Source organism: Amblyomma americanum, chromosome 11 (genome assembly GCF_052857255.1).
Source record: "Amblyomma americanum isolate KBUSLIRL-KWMA chromosome 11, ASM5285725v1, whole genome shotgun sequence".
Classification (NCBI taxonomy): domain Eukaryota; kingdom Metazoa; phylum Arthropoda; class Arachnida; order Ixodida; family Ixodidae; genus Amblyomma; species Amblyomma americanum.
In genome coordinates, this window is record NC_135507.1 from 31,120,959 (window position 1) to 31,131,757 (window position 10,799).

At 44.9% G+C, this 10,799-nt stretch overlaps 1 protein-coding gene across 1 annotated transcript; it reads left to right on the plus strand.

Annotated features, from left to right (window-relative positions):
- The first annotated feature begins 6,126 nt into the window (after nt 1-6,126).
- On the plus strand, nt 6,127-10,359 carry LOC144109519 (large ribosomal subunit protein eL37-like). The gene is made up of 4 exons (XM_077642343.1): nt 6,127-6,202; nt 6,455-6,590; nt 7,221-7,305; nt 10,227-10,359. Exons 1-4 carry the CDS (start codon nt 6,200-6,202, stop codon nt 10,303-10,305), a joined length of 303 nt encoding a protein of 100 aa, XP_077498469.1. The 5' UTR covers nt 6,127-6,199; the 3' UTR covers nt 10,306-10,359.
- Nucleotides 10,360-10,799: the final 440 nt, after the last annotated feature.

A 10,799-nucleotide genomic window follows, 5' to 3' on the forward strand; every position in this document is an offset into this window, starting at 1 on the left:
GATAGACGCAGAATTGGCGTACGAAGCGCTGAAAATGGGAACACGGAGCTGATAAGTTTCGAAGTTGCTTGATCGAAGTCGGTCTTGGAAACTACGCCACAGCACCGAGCTTGGCCGGTCAATGGAAATGGTCTTGGTTGGAGACGATGTGGCCAAAGGTTATCAACTGCCTGGCTCCACCCCGCCACTTCTCAGATTTAGCTGCAGGTCGGCGTCGGTTAGGCACGCCGAGAATTATTGCTGTAGGCACGCGAGTTGGAAGCGGAAATCGTTGGAAAAGACAATGGTGTTGTGTAGGTACCAGAGGAACGCGGGCCACTTGAGCTTGCGTACGATGTTTTCGATCATCCATTAGAAAGTGTTTATCGCTTTACACAGGCCGAGTGACATTAGAGCAAACCCGCAAAGACCGTAAGCCGTAAGATTGTTGGATACTTCAACAGCGCTGTTTGCGAAGGTTTTAGGGGGGAGGTTGGAGTGTTAACGTCCAAAGCGACTCAGGCTATGAGGGGCGCGTAATGAAGGGCTCCAGAAATTTAGACCACCTGAGATTGTTTAACGTGCACTTACATAGCAGAGTACACGGGCCTCTAGAATTTCGCCTCCATCGAATTTCGACCGCCGCGGCAATGATCAGCCGAATTTCGATGGAGGCGAAATTCTTGAGGCCCGTCATTAGAGATGCATTGAAAGAATGGGAAGGGGAACGCAGTTTAGAGATGTGGAACAGTAGCGAACGCCTGGAGATCTGTACTCGTACAAAGGTGTGTCAGCTACATTCGGCATGGAACAGAATCTGAAGAATATATGCTGCAAATTTCATATTTGGATGTACGGTTAACCACCGCATCAATCGGTCGTTGTCGGAAGTTGGCTAGCACCAAATTACTCAATCGGGGTCTCAAAATGCGCGTCAACCTTTCCGGACTACGCACTGGCAATGGAACCGATCGGGTCTTGTTGCGACTCTGGCATTTTTCGATATTGAGCGCCCTATACTGCACTAGCTGCTTTGCTTGTTTTGTGGCGCTACTTGCGTGTTTATATGAAAACCATTTATTTCAGACCTATTAGCCCTTGCACTCCGCTGACTGAGTCAGCTTTTTATGTCAAAAATAGATGAAAAGTTGTGAAGGCATTAATATAACTGTTTGAATTTCATATGACGTGGTTCGGGTGTCCACCGAGATGTGGGACGATTACTGCACCAGTTCCTTCCCACAAAAATTAGCTGCGATTTAACCACTGCTGAACCTGGTTAGAGCGCGAAAGCTGTGGTACATCGGGCAAGTAGAGTCGGCTTGGCGTCTGTAACGTTGAGAAAATTGAAAATTGATTTTCAGGAAAGGAAACGACGCAGTGACTCTCGCATAACGGCGTACAATATTGAACCGCGCCGTAAGGGAAGGCATAAAGGAGGGAGTGAAAGAAGAAAGGAAGAGAGAGGTTCCGTAGTGGAGGGCTCCGGAATAATTTCGACCACCTGGGGATCTTTAACGTGCACTGACATCGCACAGCGCACTGGCGCCTTTCGCGTCGAGAGCCGGTGCGCCGAGAGCCGTGTTTAACGCTCCTTTCCGTTTTCTATCGCTGTGAAAATTCGTTGTCTTTTCTACTCCTTTACTATTTCCACCTCCCCCCCCCCCCCCCCCCCCCCCGTTTTGCTCTGCGTTTTTCTGTGCTTTATTCAGCCACTGCCCCTGTGAGAGCAGCTGCGCGGTACATTATACGGCCATTTGCCCTCACTCTCAAGTTTGCTTTGAGGGCGGAGTTTATACATCCTCGCCCGTTTTCTGTCCTTATATTGACAATGTTTCATTGTAAGCCTGCCCTGACGAAGGGAATACCATTCCCGAAACTGTTGCACAATAAACCTTTAAAACGAACAGTCGCGTTTGTCGTAATACTGTACTTACTTACACACACACACACACACACACACACACACACACACACACACACACACACACACACACACACACACACACACACACACACACACACACACACACACACACACACACACACACACACATATATATATATATATATATATATATATATATATATATATATATATATATATATATATATATATATATATATATATATATATATATATATATATATATATATATATATATATATATATACATTCATGCTTATTTTACTGGGCTAACAAAACGCCCTTGCACCATTGGGCCAGCACAGGTATGCTTTTTTACATGTTGGGCGAAGTTGTACTAGTGATATGCTTTTCCAAGAACAATGGTTGCACCTTGCCTCTTGTCGACGAACTGTCTTTCTGTCTTCGGATTGTGATCAAGGTCCATGGAGCTTGCACACTTACTGGAAGATGAGCAATGCCTTATTTGTTCAGTTCTTGAATCGATTATATTGTACACAGAACGCATTTATGTTCTCTGAACCAGCAGCCAATACGTTTGATAATGTTTGTTCTAGTGACACGACTTCAGCAGCGTGACTTTCAAGATAACGCCTGATCTTGTTTGCAGAAATAACAAGCCATGACGATTCATTTTAAAGTTACAAACGTTTGAAAGTCGCGCCACTTCGAACACCGGCTGGAGCAACGTTCTCAGACAGTTTCAGTTTCGCCAGATTCGTTCAATAGCTAACTCCGGTGAGGGGCATTACATAAGGCGTGGGCACAAATAGCATGGGGAGCAAGTAGGATCTATTGAAGGACTCTGACTACCGTGGACGTCGCTGGAACTAACGGCGAGAACATGATAATAGACTAGGTATGCTTCACCTTACGTGACGTGTGTCATGCGCTTTACTTTTTCGCCGTGTTCTTTTCATCGATTATAGCACTTAACACCAACAGAATGTAATGACAGAACTCCTTCAGAGTGCAAGCATCGCGCAGTGCACTATCATGCCACATGCTGATGACATGAACGCCAGGCACTGCAAAGGTAGGAGATCAACATACATGCACGGCTCTTTGAGTTCCTTGGTCTGCAACTTCGGGCTAGGACCTGCTCTTTTTTCTACCACGCGGAAGTTGTCTGTGATGAACAGTTTCCGACTTCGGCACCTGTTCGTTCTGAGGCGAAAAAAACCATTAGGTCCAGTTGGGCTTTCCAATTGGCTCCAACTGTGCATTTGGAGCCAATTGGTTCCAATTTGGACATCCCAAATGGCGCTTTTAGTTGGTTCCAAACAACGCACAATTGGAACAAACTGGACATTCCAACTGGTTCAACGTGGAATCGATTGGTTCCGAATGCACAATTGGTTTGTGGGTTTAATGTCCCAAAGTGACTCAGGCTATGAGGGACACCGTAGTGAAATACTAGGAAACTTCGACCACCTGGGGAATTCTTTAACTTGCACTGACATCGCACAGCACACGGGGCTTAGAATTTCGCCTCCATCCAAATTCGGCCCTGATTGGACATTCATATTGGATCCAATTGGAAACCCCAATTGAACCCAATGGTTTTCTCGCCTGGGTATCAAGATTTTTCTTTAATCCTGTACATATTTAAGTCACCTGCTTCCATCAAGATTCTGTCAGTGACAGGGGCAGTTTTGAACAGCTTCTTGTGCAGCTTGTTGCGATTCACGACGGATCTACCATCTTCTTGACAATTAACAGCCTTCAGAATTATTAGACGGCCTACACAGCTATAGTTTTCTGGAATAGAAAACTCCGCACACCTTACCTGTTATTTCATCGTGCTTCATGTCGCCAGTCTGCAGAGTAGCGTCATACTCGCCAGGACAGCAAGCGTCAGTGCAGACGTAATGCTGGCATCAGCCGAGCAGGAAAGTGGCACCAACTCATTCGGAATGAATGCATGCACGAACGGCTCGCTTGAGGTCGGTGCAAGGATCTCCGGACTTGCAAGCCTGCATGAAAGCACGCTTCTTGTTTAAAGTATACATTGTTTAATATAGTCTTCTAAACGTTATTATGAAGCTAGAGTCACAACTATAAAAGAACATTAGAAATATAACTTTTCCCACTGTTCTAACGGTAAATGTGCTTTCAAATAGCACCTAGTACTTTGCAGCCATATCTCTTAGATAGTACTCGCCATATATAGGCTGCATACACATCCCCATTATTTTGTTAGAAAACTTCGGTTATTACCCATTCGGCACTATCACTCATGGCCCTCATGGGACACTCCTCAGTAATGGGTATATATATATATATATATATATATATATATATATTATAAGCTTGACTCTTTTGGTATCCTTTAGGAGGTGAGTGAATACGAGTTGCATGTGCTGCATAGTGGAACTGAAGTGTCGCCCTCATTGCTGATTCTTGCAAAGCGTTGTAAGTTGTGTGCCAGCACAACTGGCGGGCTTGCAATCTTGAGCAGGGCTGCTTCCCCATTTTCGAGAATATAACACAATAACACATATATGTTACATTTATGTTGTTAAATGTTTCACTAATGTTAGGGGAAGATTATTCTAAAGGGCGGTTCACATGCAAGCGAATTGGCGAAGAGAGCGAACAGCGGCGCGGCGCTGCGAAGCGGTTCGCGAGCTTTCGTTTCACATGCATCGCCGCTCCGCGTTTCCCACCGCTGCGAAAACCAATGGTGCGGGCAAAAGATATGCGCCTGCAACCGGTTTTGGTGGCCTGCAAACACAAAAAAAGCGTAATATAAAAGCATTATTTTGTCATTTCTTTTCATAGTTTATTTAAATAAATATCATTATTGCGTTTTAAGCATTAAACAGCGCTTTATACAATTTATTTCCTAAAAAAAAGTTCGTACGTGCGGCGTACAAACTCGCGTGGCAACGCCGGGCCAGTCTAGCCACCCTTGCCGGGCGGTCATTGGTTGAGATGCGGTGCTGCCGCGTCGCCGCCGCGAAAATTTCCAACTTGCCCGAACTGCCCGAACCTCGCCGCTCCAGCCGCTGGGGCTTTCTCCGCCGCTTGAGAGAGGGTGTACTCGCCGCCGCGGCGGAGTTCGCGAGCGGTTCGCTTGCATGTGAAACAGGCATAACGCTTATATTAACGTTGGCGTAATCTCCACATTACAAAAAGGTTAAAGAAAGAGGACTTTAAGAACACTGAAATAACATTTGACCAGAAAAAAATGTAAATGTTACGGTGCTTGGGTGCTTGTAGTACTTGAGAATGTCATCCTCAAAAGGACACTCACATGCTACAGTGCCTAGAATATACTGGCTATTCTAGGCACTGTACACATACGTTAGACGTGCGAGACAGTTGTTCTTGCGACGAAATATATGCTCCCACCTTTGAAAATGGCTGTCATCGCGAGGCGATCTGAAACAATGATGATCGGTGGCGTCGTTTCTGTTGCTACTTTTGCAACCGGGCGCAAAGCGGATTGGCAAGTGTAACACTCGCTTGAAGTCATCAAGTGCACAGATTTCACCACAAATAAGTTTTCACGATCACTACGAGCATCATTCACGCAAAAAACCAGCTTGAGAATCCGACTATAGCCTGTCGTTTCTGCAGCGAACGAAACTTTCGCGACAGCAGACGATGTAGAAAATGTCGACTACCGCGCCACTAGTTCCCGCGGTCGACACTTCAACCACCTCTAGTTTCAGTTTCACAGCTCCTCACATCTGCGGAACTGAACTTGTCTCATCGCTTGTAGCATGCAAGAACATGGCCTCTGAGATCTTAATTTTAATACGTCGCGAATCTGTAACCGTTACAAAACATAACGCCAATGCTTGCAGGTTCTATTACTTGCTGAATACAATGGGCACAACAAACAACATTCGAGTACTTCGCAGTAAAGGCCATTTAGTTGTGAGCTTCCTTATTATCCATGCAGTTTAATAAGTTTCGTCATCAGCTTTAACTTTATTCTGTTGAAGTCGTTGGTGTGAGTATGATGCTTACTTACACTTTTTAACTTACAACAAGGTGCGATTAGCTACAGAAAGTGGTTGCCCTTAACAACCGCTCGAAAAGTCTGCGAAAGAAAAAAAAGTGCTAAACGCTAACCTTTAAGAGCTCAAGTAAGTTGTAATTATTACGGTAATGCTTTTTGCTTAATTTACTGCAAGATTACGCATATTATTAGGAGGTAAATAAGCACACAACTGCTAGCGCATATTTTGAGCAACCACTAGCGCCACCGCAAACATTGTGCTCATATTGCTCATATCGTTTGTCGGGCCAGGTCCTTTCCCGGATTGGTAGATCGTCAAGATGGTGAGTGCATTTTCGTTGCTTCAAAATCTGTTGAAATCGGGAAATTTACAGTTAAAAATCCATTACACTTTATAGCAAACATGTGTATGTCTGCCAGCCAATACTGCCAATTTTATATTTTACCTGAAGATGTCCTGATTTAATGAAAACTTGCCGTCGGCGTCCATGCACCGCGGCTTTGGCTCTCTCTCTCAACGCGTCGCACGGTTTGCGTTTTGACTCCGACAACGTGTTCGTGCATTTTCCTTTCAGACGAAAGGTACCTCCAGTTTTGGAAAACGGAGGAATAAGACCCACACGCTGTGCCGGCGTTGTGGGCGCAGCAGTTACCACATCCAGAAGTCGCGATGTGCTCAGTGCGGCTACCCCAACAGCAAGATGCGCCACTGTGAGTTGCTACGCTTATCCTTTCTCGTCATGGTATTCAGCAGTGCATTTCGCAGACAGTTCTCTCTGCTCAATCGGTACTGTTTGCATTTTGTATGGATCCCATGGATCCCGCCGCTTATGTGTTGGTAACAGCTCAACAAGAAAGCTCTCATTTTCATTTTTGATTGCAAAGCGCGTTTGCTTTTTCAGTGCAGGGTTTGTTGAGTTATCGAAGACGGATTAAATAACTTCGTGGGTATTGGCGTAAAGCAGAAGAACCCGGTAGAAAGGAATTAAACGTATATGATCGAGTCAATCACACGACCGACTCAGTGCCAGTAGTGACTATTTCTTGATTTCGATTTCACGAGTTTCTTTAGTCTAAAGCACGGTGTTGCGTTTCTGTATGTTTTTTTTTATTTGGGGAAAGCGCACGGCATCTTGTAATGACAGCGCCGCGAAAGCACTGCTGATTACCTTTTGACGACTGTTTAAAGGCGTGCACATGATGTAAAAATTTCATCACTTATGAATCGTGCTGATCTAAGGAACCACTGATGCCTTGCTGTTTCTGTTTGTTGCTGCACGGCTCTGGTTGCAGAGTCCTAAGTTTTCTGCATTTTTTTTCCTTTTTGTGGCCGTCTTGCAGACAACTGGAGCGTCAAGGCTAAGAGGAGGAAGACCACAGGCACTGGCCGTCTCCGCCACCTCAGGAAGGTCTGGAGGCGTTTCAGGTGAGCATAGACAAACTTGCTGGGGCGTACTCTTGCATCTGCTCACATACTATTGCATCTGCTCTCTTATGACTGGTGCCGAGGTTACTGACAGATCTACATATGTCTGCTTTAGAAATGCACGAGACCAACAGCGAGGCGCATCTAATGTATTTTGCTCAGTTAGCATGTCGTGATTGGAACTTTAGATGGTTGTCGAGTGCATTTTAGTAGCATGTCACTTTCGTGGTGCTACATGGCGGGAGATTAAGAATTCATGAGAGTTGAGCAAGTATGTGCATGCCGAAAACTGTTGGCAGATCGAGTTTTATTAGCTAGATTTTTTCAACCAAACATTATTTTTAGTCTTAGTTCTTTGCTTATGTATATTAAGGATGTTTGACTGCATTTCACATGATTCTAATGAGGGATACAACTCTAGACGAGCCAGAAGCACATTTAGTATATTAACCGGCAGAACGATCGCGGGTACTGCAGCATGTTTTTTTATTTGGGCAACAACAACTTGGGTATTTATTTGTCTGGGGCATTTGACGGTTGTCTTGCTGTAGGTTTTCTCCTTAAGTGCCAAGCCAGTACTGCTTGTTTAACTTGCAGTTTGACCTTTGTATCTTCCAAGGGTTGCTGAGCACACTGTGAGGCCGAATCTGTCACACTTGACTATAAAACACAGTTGTCTGGTGACGTAATAACACAAGTGCATAGTGTTTTCATTGTGCAGTCTAACCATATTACAAAGATGTGAAGTTTTGTAATACTGGCATAGACTCGGCGTTGCAGTGCAGGCATGCTTCCTGAACACGTTACTCATGTGGGAGCCATTTTCGAGAGTGTTATGCTTACGCTTCGTTTACTAAAGGTGTAACTATGTTGTCGCTATGTAGCTTGCCTTTGCCTATGGCGCTAATTGTAACTCTATTCGAAACCTTCTGGTAGCAGTGCAGTTTGAATTTTTCAGCTTGGCTGGGAGGTCTGCTGTCATGTGGACAGTTGCGATACTGCTTTTTTTTCCCACAAAAATTGTGCTGTCTGAACTCTGGGCCAATACGCGAGTCACAGCGGGAGCAAGGTGCAAACCTGGCTGCAAACACAGAAAGGAAGGAAGGAAATAATGCCATTCCCGAAAGATTGAATTGAGTGATAGTATGGGAGTTCGATGTTTGATACTGAGGAAACAAGTGACACTGCTTTCTTAGCGCGTGATAATGGCAAAGATTTCCATCCGCCTGTAGAGAACTGCCTTTAGTGTGTGGTATCGGCAGTGCTGCATATGTTGTAGCTGTCTGCTGAATGGCAGTAGTAGAATCAAATGGAGGTGTTAGCGTCGTCATCACACATGCATTCTCGGCATCTTCAGTGCAGCGGATTCTCCAGTAAAGAGTTGCCTTATTCACATTTGAGACTCCCAAGATTGCTTGGTCTCTACGGCATTAGATTTTTTCTTTTTACCTTCTTTAAGTTAGGCGTTGACCTATACAACATACAGACCAGTATGTGAGTAAAACAGTCGATGTCAATAGCCTGAAAGTTTCAGGGCACCATAAATGGGCAGGGATTGCCGTTTTAGACTTTTGCTTTTGAGGTTTACTGTGAAGTATGGAATTGGTTGGATGGTCTATGAACAGCCACTAACTGCTGCCTCATTCATCCTTAGCCACTCTGAACACTTAGGTTTTTGGGTGGGTCTACTTGTGAATGCGAAGCTTGGTGTGTAGATGCTTCCATTGCAGACATGCTAAATTTTCTGTTGCTCTAAGCCTTTGTGACACAATGTGAGCAATTTGCAGCTGTCCTCACAGGTTCAAAAAATTTTTTAAAGGGATAGTGAACAAAAGATTTGCTGCTGAGATTTCTGGCCCAATGATAGCTGTGCCACTGAGAGTGACCAAAACAACCATCTTGAAACAGAAATGAGCGGAAAGGAATCATTTTATTGGATAATATTTCTCACACTGCCCCACCAACGGCCGCCTGTGAAAGCTGCGACAGCCTGCCACACTTCATCACTAGCATCGACTGCGCAAAAGTAGACTCGTTTGTTGTGCTTGTGCTTTGTTGCACAGCCCATTTCGTTCGGCTTCCTCGTGTCCATACTTCCAAGATTCTCTGCCTGCATCGTGTGTTTGTATACTTTGGGTGACTACTTGCCCGATTTGGTCAGAATCGATTGGAGATAACTAGCGCCTGCAGAGACAGCAAACCAGAAAAGCAACATTTTGCAAAGACCGTACCAGTGCCTGCCATGGGAACTGACCGGCAGAAACCGCATTTGTATGTGGCTGCCATGTATGATACAGCAACTAAAGCACCGTTGAATCTTTTGGAGTCACCGCGCATTCATGCGAGGTTCAGCATAAATGCTCTTAAAGCACGGCACGAGACGGGGGGGGGATCCTCAACTCCGCACTGCCAGCCAACTTTCCTAAGGCGCTGCCGTGGGTAGGCGTGGCATTATATCCGCCAGCTCGTAGCTAAAAGAGTGCAGCCTGGCGGCTGCTCACGAGGCACCTAAAATGCTGTCATCCGCTCAAAAATAACCGGGATGATGACTGCATACTTGGGTAATCGTATCATACGAATGATAATGTGGTGCTTTTTCAGTCCTTTATATTCAGTATACCTTTAATTAGTTCCTAATTTTTGGTTGACTAAATGTGGTCATTGCCTGTGGGCGCCAGCCTGTCGTGCCATAAGTGAATTAACAAGGACCTTGCGGGTTTTTTTTTTAACACAAATAAAAGCCTGTCACAGTGGTGGTCTCTGCCATTGTAGCACCACCACAGCCTGACGGTTCTTGTAGCCAACGTTTTAAAAGGTGACATGATGAGCCATGGCAGAGAGAAGTGCAACAGACCTGTCTTTCGTGCTTTGTTTCAAAATGTTCTGGAAGGGAATGTAAAATGGTGATTGTCGTTTTGCAGGAACGGTTTCCGTGAGGGAGGTCTGCCGAAGTCCCAGAAGCACGCTGTTGCTGGTGGATCAGCGTCTGGCGGAAAATAAATGTGTATAAAAGCAACAAAGCTCTCACAATAAAAAAAAAACTGGACATTGCTACCTGGGCTATCTGCAGACTCGCTGTGGCGCTGATTACTGTATTTAACGTTGTAGTCTTTGCATAGGTAACTTTGTTGCCTGTGTAGATACAATACCGGATCATCATGGGTAAAAGTGATTCATAATTTGTGCTGCAGTGTGGAGCGATTTTTTTTACTCGAATTCTCCGCCACTAGAACTATAATGATTGTCATGGTTTTATTGAGATAACCAATTAGCTACATTAAGCCTTGTCACCATCAAGGCAACTGTGAAAAGGCTACAGACTCTACGATAAGTATTGCTTGTCAGGCAAATATTTCAACGCGGTGCTCTAACAGCAGTCAACCAATTTTGCACTAGCACTTATGGTGGCCATTCCCTGCATTTAGCCGTTGTCAGGGGTGGGACTCTTGTTCAAATTGCACCATTTTGATACAAACGCAACTTCTTGCTCCAAA

Coding starts and splice junctions, on each gene's coding strand:
- LOC144109519 (XM_077642343.1), top strand. Junction 6,591..7,220: donor CAACAGCAAGATGCGCCACT/GTGAGTTGCTAC, acceptor GCCGTCTTGCAG/ACAACTGGAGCGTCAAGGCT. Junction 7,306..10,226: donor AAGGTCTGGAGGCGTTTCAG/GTGAGCATAGAC, acceptor GTCGTTTTGCAG/GAACGGTTTCCGTGAGGGAG.